The sequence below is a fragment of the Nicotiana sylvestris genome, chromosome 12 (assembly GCF_000393655.2).
Source record: "Nicotiana sylvestris chromosome 12, ASM39365v2, whole genome shotgun sequence".
Lineage (NCBI taxonomy): Eukaryota > Viridiplantae > Streptophyta > Magnoliopsida > Solanales > Solanaceae > Nicotiana > Nicotiana sylvestris.
Genome location: NC_091068.1, coordinates 110,887,460 through 110,903,844, shown reverse-complemented (window position 1 = coordinate 110,903,844; position 16,385 = coordinate 110,887,460). Strand labels below are relative to the sequence as shown.

General features: G+C 36.4%; 1 protein-coding gene and 1 long non-coding RNA gene across 3 annotated transcripts; one reads left to right on the top strand and one right to left on the bottom strand.

Moving 5' to 3' along the window:
* Window positions 1–1,230: 1,230 nt before the first annotated feature.
* On the bottom strand, window positions 1,231–6,473 carry LOC104244119 (NADH--cytochrome b5 reductase 1). Of its 2 annotated transcripts, none has more exons than XM_009799441.2 (11): window positions 6,392–6,473; window positions 6,233–6,268; window positions 5,940–6,065; window positions 5,454–5,595; window positions 5,263–5,353; window positions 5,077–5,154; window positions 4,370–4,450; window positions 4,127–4,216; window positions 2,551–2,616; window positions 1,681–1,767; window positions 1,231–1,566 (listed from the first exon to the last, which is right to left on the bottom strand). In XM_009799441.2, exons 3-11 carry the CDS (start codon window positions 6,046–6,048, stop codon window positions 1,474–1,476), a joined length of 837 nt encoding a protein of 278 aa, XP_009797743.1. In that variant the 5' UTR covers window positions 6,049–6,065; window positions 6,233–6,268; window positions 6,392–6,473; the 3' UTR covers window positions 1,231–1,473. The 2 variants fall into 2 exon arrangements, with proteins under 2 accessions (XP_009797743.1, XP_009797745.1); XM_009799443.2 differs by having other exon boundaries at window positions 6,396–6,473.
* Window positions 6,474–6,745: 272 nt separating this feature from the next.
* On the top strand, window positions 6,746–16,053 carry LOC104244121 (uncharacterized). Its single transcript, XR_715400.2, has 3 exons — window positions 6,746–8,576; window positions 14,921–14,986; window positions 15,450–16,053. It is a non-coding gene; the product is annotated as an uncharacterized lncRNA (long non-coding RNA).
* The last annotated feature ends 332 nt before the right edge of the window (window positions 16,054–16,385 follow it).

The window sequence follows — 16,385 nt, the reverse complement described above, 5'->3', positions numbered from 1 at the left end:
TTTTTATTTAAATAATTTTTTTTTGTGTGTGCGTATATATAGATTAATTAAATTTACTATTTTTCATATAAATAATTTACTAAATTATTATGTGTCATTATTAACGTGCAACGCACGTTGATAGTAACTAGTACTATATTAAAAGCACGAAGGCTCTTAGCGAAATGTCGTTCGCCTTTTTTACCCTTTAAAATTAGATTTTATATTAGACAAAATAGACATTTAACTCATTTTCCTAATATTTTGAACTTTGAAATCAACTAAATTTTAATTATTATATATTCCCTTAGATCCTATAATTTAGAAGTTAAAATTCACTTTTAATTTACCTCAAATAAGGAAAATAGCCCCTTTGTTTTACAACAGTATTATTCATATATTCACGTTAATCTATCTATACACGAACTTCCTTTTGCGTAGATACTATAAATCTCATAGCTAAGCATAGAAATAATATGCTTTATAATATTACAACACATATTATATTTATGATATCTATCTTTATATTTAATATTATTATCGAATCATAGTTAATTAATATAAAATTTTACCTTTTTTGTCACTTAATCGTGATAAATAAGTATAGTTTAATCTTTGTACATGGACAAATGATTTTTTCTTTTTCATAATATTTACCCGATTGAGAACTTCTTTGTGAAACTATTTGTCCTTATTGAGTTCAATATTCTTCATTTTCAAGACTTGCACTTTAATTTTATAATTTAAACATAATTTTAAATAAAATATTTATTTAATTTTTTAAAACTATTTACTCATTTAAACAAGGTACACACGCAACATGCGTACTATTGATTAGTCAATTAAAAACAAAAAAGATTGTATCCCAACCAACAATGAAGTTGGAATAAAAAATAGGTAACCACTCAAAATCCCGAAGAGGCAAAAAAAACCTAGAAGATATTTTTCACATATGGCCCGCTCCAGAAACTATTTACGGTAACCGAAAAAGTGTATAATATATATATATATATACACACACACAAAAAAAAAATACATTTTTCCGTTATTGTTTTGAGAGCGTCTATACAATGTCATTTTTCATCCGTCCAAGTATTGGTGGAAAGAGTAACCCGGTGAATTATCCAATGCACGAACAATGTGCACTAAAAATATCACATTTCACTCGCTCTTTATATAACAAGGCAAATACTACAAATTGCATGTTCACTTCTCTCTGCATTTAACAACTTGAAGGATAATAAACAAGACTGCAATCAACTCGGTGTGACTTTATTGTTGAAAAAGAAGCATTACCAGAATAGCAGAGAGGGCATATCTACTCAAGGATGAGATGTTATTCAAATTCGAAAGTAGAGTCGCTTTGCTGAAACTCCATTAAACAGACCTATAACAACAGACCTATAATAAGCAAATGGAAATGTCTTCTTTCAAGACTAATGTAACCCCTTTCGAGTAATGCGGGGATAAAAATTAAAACAAAAGAAGAAGCAGTTAGAATTGGAATTGCATCTCCGGGGTATATCCAAGGGCTTCAAGATTAGCAGCCATAGCCTTGTTCATCGGTGGTGGACCACACCTCAGTATCTGCACGTTTAATATGAAATCAGAGCTCGAAAGCTAATCTACCTATCTCTCCTATTAAAACTTATCATACTAGAATCGGTTGCTTTTAGCAACTTGAGAGATACAATGTAATACCTTAATGTCAGCTGCAGGTGCAGGGCAATGAGTCTGGATCATTTCCTTGGAGACAAATCCAACACCACCACTCCATACTTCTGGAGGCTATTGATATATTAAGAGAACGATTAGATTAGATCATTTAATTCATTACGTAGGATGTAAAAGCATGTCTACTTGCAAGAGAAATGTACCTTTAACAAGGAGCAATTTTGAAAGAAAATAAAGAAGAAAGAAATCACTTCACTAAAAGTTCAATTTGTTTTTGAGAGCTTGTACCCTATATCTTACAGGTGGAAGTATGACATTTCCCCAACTATCCTACACCTGTTCGTCACCTTTTACCTGATTCTTTTAGCATAGTACCATATCGACATTGAGCCCTATCTTGTTTGGAACACGAAAACCATAAAGGTAAGAGAAAAAGAAAATAACTGCTGGTTGAAAGTTCTTAAGAATAATTTAAGTAGGTCGATTGAAAAATGTTGTTAGCATCCCTCAATTGTAAAGGTTATTAAATATAACAAGTTTAATATGCTACACTTCTCCAATGAGACATAAAAAGAAAGTTAAGTGCCTCCCCCGGTCGAGAATTTAAGTACAACTTTTCGAACAAGTCATGTTAGATCAAATTTTCATTTTTGTTTCTACAAAATCAGTAAAGAGATGCTCGGAAATCATTTGACAGTTTTGGAGATTCTAAAAATATCACTACAAACTACAGTAATTGAATTAGCTATCGCAATATAGACGACATGTCAGAGAAGAGAATTTTGCAAGATATACAGAACAGTCAATTAAACAAAATCACAAATATTATAGCCAGAAGGAGAAAAAAGCCTATAGGCACCTCATATTCCAAATCAGAAATAAAGCTATAGAACTAACCTGATTCAAAACGTAATAAACTTTGAAACGGTCAGGATAGTTAGCAGCAAGCCCCTCCAACTCTTCCTGCAGGCCAAGTAAGAGAAATTCAGGTGCGGACACTCAGTAGTTTCAAGCTATATGCCTTTCCATAGAAAAAAATACTACGCTTGATCTTAGCAAAAAGGTCAAGAAAGGTAACCCCCAGAAATAAATACTGATTAGCAAAATTATCAACACCTCAAGGAGTCATCAACTTCAGCATAAAAATTGTTCAACAATGTCCTCCCAAACTGCTAAAAGGTGTGAAGCTATGGTGGGGGAAGGTGTTAAAAGGGGACGGGGTAGACCTAAAATTATATGGAAGGAAGTTGTCTCGAACGACATACAAGTACTTCGAATCGATGCAGACTTAGCTAAAGATAGGGCACAGTGGAAGAAAAAGATCCATGTAGGTGATACTAGTTAGGAATAGGCTTTAAGTTTGTTAGAAAACTTCTAATGTTATTACTTATTTATACATATAAACTTATTTTCACTAATATTCTTATTTTATTTTGGCATGAAAATGATGAGTTGAGCTTAAAGAAAGAAGTTAGGATTCATATCGCCAACAGCAACTTTGTTTGGGACTGAGGCATAGTAGTAGTAGTAGTTGTTGTTGTCTAACCATTACACAGGAATAGGCATATTAAGAATGAGCTTCAGACACATATCTACTCCCTGACCCCTGAAATAGTTTCCTTAAAAATAGAACTTTGGCGTCCCCCATATAAACAGAAAAGTTGATAATGCATTTAGAAAAGGATCATCACATAAAAGGATCACTATGCAGGTAAAGTTCAATAACAAATTGGGAGAAGTGAGAAAGTGCGAAAGAGTTTAACACTTCTATGCAGTCAAAGGCTGTATAACAAATACTACAGATTTTTTTGAGAAAGTAACATTTATAACAAAACTACAAATTACTTAGACATGATCCATATATGTGGGAGTGTATTTCTTATACTTTTATAAGTAAAGGTGAAGTCAATCTGAACGTAGCAACCCCAGAAAGTAGTACAGGAATAACTTTTACTAATACAAGAAAAATAGGTGGAGAACAAAGGTTGGATACTTTAGAGAAGATATTTATCTTTAGAAAAACAAGTTAAGAATAAAAATCAAATGCTTTACGGCTTCAGTACAACTCACTGTAACTTGATTTCATGTGTCTCTTAAGTCAAAGATGCTCTAAGTCATTTTATAACTTGAACTACCTAACAAAACACAGTTCCCACTCAAGTTTCGAAAATAAAATCAGACATTATTTCCTCCTCATCTCTAAAGCAGAGTTCAGCAAAGGGCTAAAATAGGCACATGTTTTACAGATCAAGCACCCTGCACCTTTTGAATCAAATAGGAAAATAGGAAATTCCACCCAAAATAAAAAGGAAAAAGTCAAAATGAGATGAACAATAAGCCTATTACTCAATACAGTTTAATTGCAGCAACTATAGCAGGAGATCAGTCAAGGGCATAGTTAAAATTCGTTGAAATATTCAATTAACATGTAAGAACTTCAATTGAATGACATAAAGATAAAAAAAATATGTACCTTTAGAAGAATATCTTCATAAGTAACATTAGCATATATTAGGTGCACCTTCGTCTTGTCCGTAGGATTTTCAAGAATAGCCCTAGCAACCTGGCCAGAAACAGAAAAGTAGTACCCTACATCAAACTTGAAATATTTCCGTCCACTACATTCTTTTTCACAAAAAGTGAAAGACAAACTATTTGAGTAAAGCAGTAAGTCCAGAAAAAAGAATGAAATTACACATTAACCAACGGAACAAACCTGGAACATTGGGGTAATGCCAGAGCCTCCGGCAAGCATTCCAAATGCTCTTACTTGGCCAGGTTGGTACTTGAAACGGCCCTATTTATGAAAGGATATTGATGTGTGAGTACTCAAAAGATAAAGCTTTTCATTTTTAGCATCAAGAATCCAATGCCAACTGAAATTAAGCAATGTTGGATTTCTCCTGCATCTAAACCTTAGATATGGACGAAGAAAAACCATAACACATAGAATGGTGAAATTTGGCAAGATATCCTTTTCTTTTTCTTTTTTTCTGATAACCGCCGTGTCCGAGCCAGCTTATGCACACCCTCAACTTATTCCACGGGGTATCTGCTACCTCCCACCAGCAATTGGTACCCGGTAACTCTATCCACCAAGGCTTGGATACATGGAAAGAAATCACCTAGTGTTTTTGAAAATTTGGTAAGATATATATATTTTTTAATTAGTTGAAGTTATCTAACCAAGCCATACAACAAAAGAATAATTTCTTGGATACATCGCGAGATTGCGACATTTTTCTCTTTTATTCTTCTATTTCATTTTCTAAGTCATCTAGATATTAATTCAAAAGTTTAACAAACTTGGAATCACTGAAGAAGAGAAACAAAAAAAAGAGACATAGCTACCCCTCTGAGACCACGAACAGATTACCAATAAGTAAATGCAGATAAATATCTCATAAGCACTACAAAAACTACCTTGGGCCCCTTCACTACCAAATAATCACCCACACGCATTTCCCGGAAATGATGAGACATCCTTCCTTGGGGATACATCTGTGCATTCATAAAATACAGACCATCAAAATCAACAATATGAGATAGAAAAATGCGATACAGATATAATATTGCAAGAACAAGATAAACATACTTCTGAAGTTTTACCTTTATAACTAATTCAAAATGTCCAATGTCCGAGTCCAAAGTAGTTGGCGTGTATGGTTTAACAACCTCTTCACCTTGACTATCTTTGCCCCTGATTGATTGAAGATCAAGTGAGAAACCAAATGTTTTCTAAATGTCAATAGCAGAAATTGGTCGGGACTGGTATGTGAGACTAGTTCAATCAACCGAACCTGCAACTAATGTGTTGCCCAATGGGTAGGCCCAACACGGAAGTGGGTGTTGGAAGTTCAAATCTGAATTTTGCCACATTATGGCTAAGTTGTGTGCGCTTAACAAGCTTAAATTCTTTGAATTCTTCAGGATTTAAGCATACTGTTAAGACAACAAAATACTATCAGTCAGTATAACCAAGATCAAAAGCATAGTCTAAAGAAAGACAGGGCAACGACAACAATTACGCCTCAGTCCCAAACAAGTTTGGAATTGGCTATATGAATCCTTGCCAACCGTGTTTATCCAATCAAATTCATCTCTGTCACCACGAAATAGTAGCTACACGACTACTAATTTACAACCATAAACTTCTTTTTCCTAAATAATAAGCATGCATAAGTGTAATTAACAGCTTTTCTTATGTTGGAAGTGGTTGAATTGACATTTTTTTGGACACATTATGTTATGCTATAATAGCAGGTAACTGAGTTAAAAAATCAGACCTTTGGACTTCTTAGAAGAGAAATAAAAATAGGCAGTAGCACCAGCAGCAACAACAGCAACAGCAACCCCAACAATCAATTGAGCTTCAGGTCTTTCCAGAAACTCCATTTCAAGAGAAAAAAGACCTGATTTTGGACAAAGAGGAAAAAAAAAATCAATTGGTACTAAATATTACATCAGTCACTCCTCAACTGGCAATTCAAATTCCACGAAAGGAACCCCATTTTAAAACATGCTGAAAAAGAAAAAAGTAAAGGGGTTTGAATCAATTAGCAAAATGGGGAATTCTTACCAGAAAAGAGGAATCTTGAATTACAGCGAGATGGAGCTGTAGTTGAAATATAAAATAAAAATAAAATTAGAAATAAAAGAACAGACAACAAGAGTAGATCCTAGTAGTAAGAAGTAGGTGAAGACAAGATGTGAGATCTTAGGTATTGGTTGTTCTCACCTACCACTGGCACTGTCCCCAACCTTCAACCGTCGCCCCTTGTTTTGGCATTAGACCAGTTTTTCCCATTGATTTTATTCCGTGTATATATTTGACATTTTTACTCCTCCAATTTAAGTATGACTAGGCACAATTTTTTTTTTCAATAAAGAAAATAGAACTTGTAGTTTTACTCTATCGTGAGATTGTTAAGGCTATAAGGATTGTTATTAAACATAAAATAAAAAGTTTCAAGTTAAATAATTTTTAAATATAAAAATTTTTTTTTTTTAAAACATACTAAATAAAAGTAGAAACTGTGATAGTTTAATTGATTGGTTATTTGAACTTTCACTCTGTCGGTCATGGATTGATTCTCCTTGTAACCTCCTCTTTCATTTCTCCTTTCGTTAAAAGAATTTAAAAATAAATAAATAAATATATTGTTATTTGTTAATAATATTGAAATCATTGGAAGATTACAATGTTGTTTAATCTGACGATGGCTCGTGTTCTCTCGGTGTACTTTAACTAACATGCGCTGACCATTGGGAAGAGGGCGCGTGTTCCATCTCAGAAGGCTCTAATGGCGTGGAAACACTTGGAAAACAATATCAACAATACGGGCAAAAAGCTCAGACTAGTCAATTGGCCCAAAACACCCAATCTCCAAGAACCCTAGAGGAAAAGGATGGCAATGAAACAGTAAATTTGGTAGGAGAATCAGAGAAGACAACCAAATTGAAAGTTATTCAGCAATGGACAGAGATAGTAAAGTCAGGCGATAAGCAGCATAGTCCATCTAGCAGTGGTAACAAGTCATGGGCCGATCAAGTGGAGGAGGAGCTCGAAATGCTGGTGAAACAGAGTTCGATTTGGAAATATTTTGGCATCACAAAATTGTCTAATGTTGGCTTCAAACTTGAGTACGTATCTCCCAAATTGCAAGGTGAGTCACCTATTGTAGACATTGAATTAAAGGATATAGTGTCGCAAATTAAAGATTGGAGAAATGCACTAGTATGTTATGTTTTGGGTGTTCACCCCCCATTCCTTGTGCTTAATGGTTACATACGGAGGATATGTGCGAAGCATGGGATAAATAAAATCCCAATGCTTAAGAATGAGATTATTTTTGTAAGATTTGATACAGAACTGGGGAAAACCGAAGCAATTCAAGGAGGCATTTATCACTTTGATAATAAGTCCTTTATTGTCAAAGTATGGAGTCCGAAAATGGAGTTTACCCGAGAAGAATTACACACTGTACCAATGTGGATAATGTTACCTGGATTGGACTTCAAGTACTGGAGTCCAAAAGGCCTAAGTAAGATAGAAAGTTTGATTGGAAAACTATTGATGGTGGACCAAAACATAGAGAATAAAATAGGACTCAATTTTACTGGACTTCTGGTAGAGGTAGGAATGGATACAGAGTTACCAGAATATGTATTATTCAGGAATGAGAAGAGGATTAGTGGTGGAACAAAAAGTGTTGTATGACTGGAAACCAACTTTATGCAAATATTGCAAAAAGTATGGCCACTCAGAGACAGAATATAGAAAGAAGAAATGGCAAAACACCACACTGCAGGAGGAAAATCCAGTACAAGAAGAGAAAGAAGCTAGCAAACAGAATACTAAGTCTCCTATAATGCAACCAAGTGATACACAACAAGTTCGACAGGTTTAATGAAGTGTTGGAACAAGGCAAAAAGAATCCATAATAGAGAGGCAACAAGAGCAACAGAAGAGTGGATGGATCACACCATTAAGAGGACAAACAAGTAGGACTCAAACTAAATAGATGCACCAGGTGACAAGCAGCAATGCTTTTCAGGTTCTTCACATGACTAAAATGGATTGCGATGTCTCTGCTATTGAAGGGGAAAATGTGGGAGGCCAAACCATTCCTCTCTCAGGGAATGGTTAATATGCTTTGTTGGAATGTAAGGAAGCTTAATGCTCCCATAAGCAAAAGGAGGTCAATCTCCTTTGCAATGAAGAAAAAGTAAATCTAGTAGGATTATTGGAGACAAAAATAAAAAGCAACAAGTTTGACAGCATAGCTAATAAAATGTTTAGCGGTTGGAACAACATAAACAACCGAAGAAAGCACTACAATGGCAGAATATGGATAAGTTGGAGACCAGACTATTATACAATCCAACTAAAGATGAGCACAGCTCAAGGGATCACTTATGAGGTAACATACATTCCTTTGCAACTATAGTTCATGCTTTCAGTTGTGTATGCACATAACACTAGAGAGGAGGGAGCAACTATGGGAGACTTTAGTACAACTAAGCTCCACCTGTCAAAAACCTTGGCTAATAATAGAATATTTCAATTCTATATTGAAGATGGATGATAGAATGGGGGTAATCCAATAGCTTGGGCAAAAGTTCTAGACTTTCAGAATTGTATGGACACTTGTGCTTTGATAGAGTTACCTCAACAAGGCCACAAGCATACTTGGAATGATAGAAATGGTTATCACAAAGTGTTTTCTAAAATTGATTAGATGTTCATTAATGGAATCTGGTTAAACGTTATGCCCACATGTAAGGCAACATTCCTTCCTGAAGGCATTAGTTATCACTGCCCAGCTAAAATAGTTTTAAATGAGATAAACATCAAAACGAGGAAGACTTTATATTATAGTAACGTGTGGGCACAACATCCTTTTTTTAGAGAAGGTCCAGGAAGTGTGGGATGAACATATTGATGGCTGCAGAATGTTTTAGGTGGTTAAGAAGCTTAAACAACTACAAGGGAAATTGAAAGAGCTGAATTCTCAGCAATTTAGAAATATAGTCAAGGAAGCAGAAGAGGACAAGGAGTTGCTGAAACTAGCTTAGGAACTAATGCAGTCAGATCCTTTGAATGTACAACTCTAGGAAGATGAAAAGACTAAGTTCGAAAAACATAAGCACTCTTCTTTCTTAGCAGAGATGTTCCTGCAACAAAAGTGTAAAGCAAATTGGATAAAAATTGAAGATGACAACACAAAGTACTTCTACTCAGTGATAAAACATAGGAGACTACAGCAGGCAATCACTCAAATACAGGATAATCATGAGAGCTGGCGAACTAATCAAGATGTGATTGCAATATCTTTGTAGATTGCTATACAGATCTACTAGGAAGAAAACATAATGATAGACTAAAAGCTTTCACAAGAATCCTAAGTAATGGTCCAACATTAACAGTGGTACAACAGATAGACCTGCTTAAGTCTTATTATGAGATGGAAGTCAAACAAGCTATGTTCAAAATTGATAGTAACAAGAGTCCAGGGCCGGATAGGTATGGAAGTGGATTCTTTAAATCAACATGAGATATAATAGGGAAGGACATTATAGAGGCAGTTCTGACTTTCCTCAACAATGGAAAGTTACTGAGGCAACTCAACACAACCAACATTGCTTTGATCCCAAAGGTGAAGGTACCTGAAAGTACAAGCCAATACAGACCCATTGCCTATTGTAATATTCTGTACAAGTGCATTTCTAAATTGTTATCTAGTAGATTGAAGATTGCAGTCAATTGTGGCAGAGAACCAATCAGCTTTTGTGCAGGTGAGGCCTATGGTGCATAATGTACTTATATGTCATGATTTGTTAAGACTTTATAATAGACAGACCTCTCCCAGATGCATGGTGAAAATTGATCTAAGGAAAGCATACGACATGGTAAGTTGGGAGTTTGTAGAAGAAGCACTCAAAGGATATGGGTTTCCTCATAAGTTCATAAAATTGATTATATTATGTGTTACATCTCCTAAGCATATAATCAAAGTCAATGGTGAAGGCTATGGATTCTTTGATGGGAAGAGGGGATTGAGACACGGAGATCCAATGCCTCCCCTGCTCTTTGTATTAGTCATGGAATATCTTTCCAGAACATTGAAGTATATAAGCGAGTTTTCAAATTTCAAATTCCATCCCATTTGCAAGCAGTTAAAATTGACTCATTTGATATTTGCTTGTGACCTGATAATCTTCTGTAAAGGAACACCCAACCCAATAACAATGGAGGCATTATCACATTTCAGCAAAGTAACAGGACTGGTGGCCAACATGGATAAGTCAAGTATTTTTGTGGCTGGAGTGGATGATCACATGAAGGACACACTGGTGCAACAGACTGGTTTCATACTAGGAACATTCCCTATAAGATATCTGGGATTTCCCATATCATCTAAAAAGTGTAATAAGATGGAGTGTTATCAACTAATTGATAAGATCATTACCAGAATCAACACTGTCTACTCCAAACAATTGTCATATGCTGGGAGGCTACAGGTAGTTACTGCAGTCCTGTTCTCGTTACACAGCTTCTGTGGATCATCATTTATACTTCCACAAAGTGTGTTGAAGGAGGTTGATAAGAAATATTGAGAGTACCTATGGGGAAGCACTGAAGGCAGGAGGAAGATATCACCTGTAGCCTGAGAAAAAGTTTGTTGTCCAAAGAAGTCTGGTGGTTTAAATATCAAAGAAAGTAGAATATGGAACATTGCATCTATTGAGAAATGTTGTGGCAGTTAGCAAACAAAGAAGATTCACTATGGGTGAAATGGGTACATGTGATTTATATGAGGAATAATAATAATATATGGAGTCACCAAATTCCCACTGACTACAGTTAGTATTGGAAGAAGATTAACTCATTAAAAGAGTTAATGCAACACTGGTATCAACAAGGAAATTATATCTTAGGGCCCCAAGGGAAATATTCTCTTTCGAGTAGCTGTACCAATCTGAATAGGGCCTCGAGGAAGAATGAGATGTGCTGAACTGATCTGGAGCTCCATCTCACAACCGGGGCATAGGTTTATAACATGGATGGTTGTACAAGATAGATCACTCAAAGAGGAAAGGCTGAGGAGATTGCAGATTCATGTTGATAACGAGCGTTGTTGTTTGTGTGATCAACTGACTGAGGAATCATCTCGACATCTATTTGCTGATTGCAGTTGGGCAAGGAAACTTAGAGCAGAAATACTACAATGGGCAAGAATTCATATTTCAAAAGGTGATGTGCAGCAGACACTTAGTAGGATCAAGAACAGGCATTGGAATCAATTCAAAAAAGAGATTGTAGTGGAGTGCAGGATTATACCACATTTGGAAAGCTAGAAATTGGAAACTGTTTAGGTGATTCAATGTAAATATAGACATGGTAGTAGTACAGATAAAGAAAGAGTTTATAAATAGAATAGAACCTGTCAGGATGGCAAAGAAAGCACGTTATTGTCATGGACTACTGCAGAAAAATCTCGTATAGCTTAGCTCTATTGAAGGCCTATATATTATAGTACCCTTGAAGAAAGGTGGCTATGTAATTTTAGGTACTCTGTAGGTGTATTGATTTTTTTATTATTAATGGTAATATTTACATTGTTACAAAAAAATTGATAAAACATAGAATTTAAGAACTCAACAAAAAACGTTTAAGTAAAATCTGTTAGTATATGTTTAATAAGTTATTCATATTTATAGATTTATTTAGAACTTTTCTATAACAGATTAAAGAGAACTTTGCTAGTCTAATCGTGTGATTAAAATTTATACTGTTATAAAACGAATATTATAATTATAAACTAAAGCACCAAAAGAGAAGAGATAAGAATAGATAAGAGATGTAGAGAGGAGGGAACTATTCTTCTTATTTCAAGTATGCTTCTTATGTATCTTCTATAGGAGAATAACATCCTATTTATAGGTTACAAATCTCTTCACAAGTTACATGTATTAATGAACTCATTCATTTGGTATTGAATTTGCCAAAGACAGTTACGAAGAGAACATTTACATACATTGAAAGTGACATCCACACACATTGGATTTATAACACTCCCTCTTGTATGTCCATAGATAATGTACCTCGTTAAAACCTTCCTAAAAAATTCCTGATAGGAAAAAGCCTAGTGAAGGAAAAAGAGTATACACATCTTGTAATACGCATTGAGTGTTGTCTCATTAAAAACCTTACCAGGAAAACCCAATTGGGATAAAACCTTGGTTAAGGGAAAAAGAGTGCAGCGCGTATTATACTTTCCCTGATGAAAACTTTATTTGATATCTCGGAGATGATGCATTTCAATCTGTCTCTTATTCTAGCTGTTTATTTTCTCCCTCCTAATGTTGGGTATACAAATATATATTCCAATCTTCTTTGAGGACTCATCTTTGTGCATTGTAATGGAGTAATTAGAATATATATCACATATTTAAATATTCTAAGATAAGAAATATTTGGCTCATCATAAGCCAATTGTAATGGGGAGACCTTATGATAACTTGTGGCCTGATCCATACAAGAGCTGTTGCATGCAAATAGCATGACCCCATATCGAGATGAATTTTTTTATCATAAGTAATGGTCTAGCAATTAATTGGAGGCGTTATTTGATCAATGATTCTGCTAGACCATTTTGAGTAAGAATGTAATGACCAAGCCGGTCGCTTCGAGAGTTATAGCCTCGTTCCCCCATTTTCTACTTCTTTTGTGTTCTACCGGGTTATTTGGTTCGGGTCCGGAGTGATTTCGGAGTGAATTGAGACACTTCGTCTCTTAGTTGGAAGTTCAAGTTGGAAAAGTTGACTGAATATTGACTTATGTATAAACGACTTAGAATTTGAATTTTTATGGTTCCGTTAGCTCCGTTAGACGATTTTGGACTTAGGAGCGCGTACGGAATGAGATTTGGAGGTCCGTAGTAGAATTAGGCTTGAATTGGCGAAAGTTGGAATTTTGGCGATTTTGACCGGCAATGGAAATTTTGATATCGGGGTTGGATTTGATTTCCGAAAGTTGGATTAGGCTCGTGGTGTCATTTATGACTTGTGTGCAAAATTGGAGGTTAATCGGGCGTGATTTGATAGGTTTCGGCATCATTTGTAGGATTTAGAAATTTCAAAGTTCATTAAGCTTGAATCCGGGTGCAATTCGTATTTTTGATGTTGTTTGAGGCGATTTGAGGATTCTACTAAGTTCGTATGATGTTATGGAACATGTTGGTATGTTTGGTTGAGGTCCCGAGGGCCTCGAGTGAGTTTCGGGTGGTTAACGGATCATTTTTGGCCTTGGTGAGTTAGTTGATAACTGCTACTGCAATCTTTCTGGTTTCCTCTTATGCATTCACGAGAGAAGCCTCGTGTTCGCGAAGAGTGTTTGTGATTTGAGGAGGATTTGTTCTTCGCATTCGCAATGAAGAGGACGCGAATGCGAAGGTCTGGTCTGCGTGCGCATCGCGAACGCGAGAGTAGGGTCGCGTTTGCGAAGAGGAGAGGGGTAGCTGGGGACCCTAGCCTTGTTCTACGCGTTCGTGAGGTAAGGGACGCGTTCGCGAAGGTCTGAGTTTGAAAAGCATCGCGCTCGCGAAAAGTAAAGCGGAGAGGCAGTTAAGTTGGTCTACGCGAATGCGAGAGGACGGTCGCATTCGCGAAGAAGAAAATCTGGGCAGACAGTGTTAAATTCAAAATCGAGGGTTTGATCCCATTTTTCATATTTTGAACTAAAGATCACGGATTTGGGCGATTCTTGAAGAGATTTTTGCGGAATTAATTGGGGTATGTATTTCTTACTTGGTTTTGAGACGTGGGCTTAGGGGTCGGGTTGAGCCAATTTCGGATTTTTGGGTCTAAATTAGTAGTTTTCTTGTGGAATTGATTCCTTTAGCCTATATTAATTGTATTATACTGCTTGTGGCTAGATTCGGGACATTCAGAGGCCGACTCGCGAGGCAAAGGCATTTTGGTAGAGTTTCGCGTAGATTGAGGTAAGTAACTATTATAATATGGTCCTGATGGTATGAAACCCGGAATTTTATATCGTGTGACTATTTTGGAGGTGACACACATGCTAGGTGAAGGGCATGTGAGCATGCACCACAGGGATTGTGACTTAGTCCGTCCCGTGAGACTGTAGAATCGAATAGTTTACTGTTAACTACATGTTCCCTCTGTTTTTATGGAAATTGACTGCAATTCATATTGGAACTCATATTTAGGCCTTATAATATCACTGTTGGGACCCGTTGAGGTTGTGTACTTATTGAATTAACTGCTATTGGATTGAGTTGCACGCTGCAATGGGCCTTCGAGCTAATTATCTATATTACATCGGGTTAAGTGCCGCAATGAGTCTTATGGCTGATTATATATTGGATAGGGCTGCACGCCGCAACGATATAGGTACCTATTGAGTGTGAGTACTGAGGGCTGAGAGCCGAATGATTGAGCTGTTGAGATGAGTTGAGTGACTGTTGTTTTGAGAAGGTGTACTTGCTTTCAATTATTGTTGCACTTAGTTGTTATCTGTCCTTGTTGTGCAAATTTCTGGAAGACTTGATAATTGGTTTACTTGAGCACGAACGGACTTGACTTAAACTACTAGATTTGAAATCTTGTCTATTCTTTGTTGAAAATTACTGAAATAAGCTTTATTTGCATAGCTTGTAACTGCTTCTCAGTTCTTTATTTGTTTCTGTTACTTACTAAGTTGGAAGTACTCACATTACTCCATGCACCTTGTGTGCAGATTCAGGTGAGACCGGTCGCGGAGGTTGTTGAGTTCATGAGCGGTCGACTATCGGAGACTTACGAGGTAGCTGTCGGTGTTCGCAGTCCTCGTCTCTCCTTTCTTATTATCTTTTCTTTTCTGTTTTGGCTTTTGGCAGACTATTGTAAACTCTGATTCTAGATCGGTAGTAGATGATCATGACTTAGTGACACCCCGATGTCAGGCTATCTATTCCGCACTTATATTTTGAGTTTAATTTATGCTTTTATGAAAACTCTGTTGTGAAAAGGCTTTGATTTATCTTTTTATGAAATGGCGAAGTATTTGAAAATGTTGGTTTGCCTAGTACCACGACAGGCGCCATCATTACGGGTTAGGTATTTGGGTCGTGACAAAGAGCATGAGCAATTAGATGCTCAATTGTTATACCGGTTAATATATGATAAGTAGGGATTTTAACGTGTTTCATGCTCCTTTTTGCTTATGCTTTTATTATAAATTGTTACAAAATAGTCCCAAAAGGCTCATAAGTTGTGCTTGATTGCAGGTTTGATCGACAAAGTGACGAAATGTCAAAGATCGGCTAAAAAGGAGTGAAACATGCTCAAGTATCAAAGACAAGGCAATCTGAGAGCAAACAAGGCCTAGTGCGGCCGCATTCGACTTTGTGCGGTCCGCACTAGGTGAGTCAGAGAGTTGGCAAAAATGGGCTTCAGGTAACGCGGCCGTAGTACACATTTCACGGTCCGCGGTGAAGGCTCTACGGCCGCGCTATCATTATGTGCGGTTCGCAGAAGAGAGATTTAGAGAGGTGAAATTTTCCATGGTTCAAGCTGCGCGGTCCGCAGTCATACTTGTGCGAACCACATTAGAGATCTCCGCGGCCGCGATCTATTCTACGCGGTCCGCGGAGCACAAGTTTAGAGAGCTCAGAAATGAAGTCCAAGAGCTTAGCACAGCCGCGGTCCATTTTATGCGGCCCGTGCAGACCCCGTAGGGGTATTTTTGTCCAGTTTTTTCAGCCTAGTATAAATAGAACATTTTGCCATTTTTAGGTCATCAGTTATTTCCAGAACATAGCTGCGCTCGTGAGAAGCTATTGTGTAGCCATTTTTGGCATCTTAACTTAGATTTTACGATAGATTCTCTGTATTTACATTAATTTTTAAATTAATATGTCTTGTTCTTCATCTATTTCTCTATTTTCTCCTTCAAGCATGAGTAGCTAAACCCATTAGCTAGGGTTGTGGCTCAACCCTAGTGTGGGTAATTAATGGGTGTTCTCATCTATTGTTAGATTGACTATGGGTGTTTGTTATTTGGATCAATTTTATGGTTTAATCTATGAATTGGTGGTTGCAAACACTGGTTTGTGCTATGTTGACTTGGCTCTTCTTGAGAAAGAGAGCCTAAGTCTCCAAAATTGACCCAACAAGGAATTGGGATGGACTCAAGAGAATTGATAGTCCCAATTAAAGGGTTA

Excerpts from the sequence above, each read along its gene's own strand:
- LOC104244119 (XM_009799441.2), bottom strand. The coding sequence starts at position 6,048 with ATGGAGTTTCTGGAAAGACCTGAAGCTCAATTGATTGTTGGGGTTGCT. Across the intron at positions 4,451-5,076 it reads TGGTAGTGAAGGGGCCCAAG|GGCCGTTTCAAGTACCAACC; the intron begins GTAGTTTTTGTA and ends TTTCATAAATAG. Across the intron at positions 4,217-4,369 it reads GCATTACCCCAATGTTCCAG|GTTGCTAGGGCTATTCTTGA; the intron begins GTTTGTTCCGTT and ends GTTTCTGGCCAG.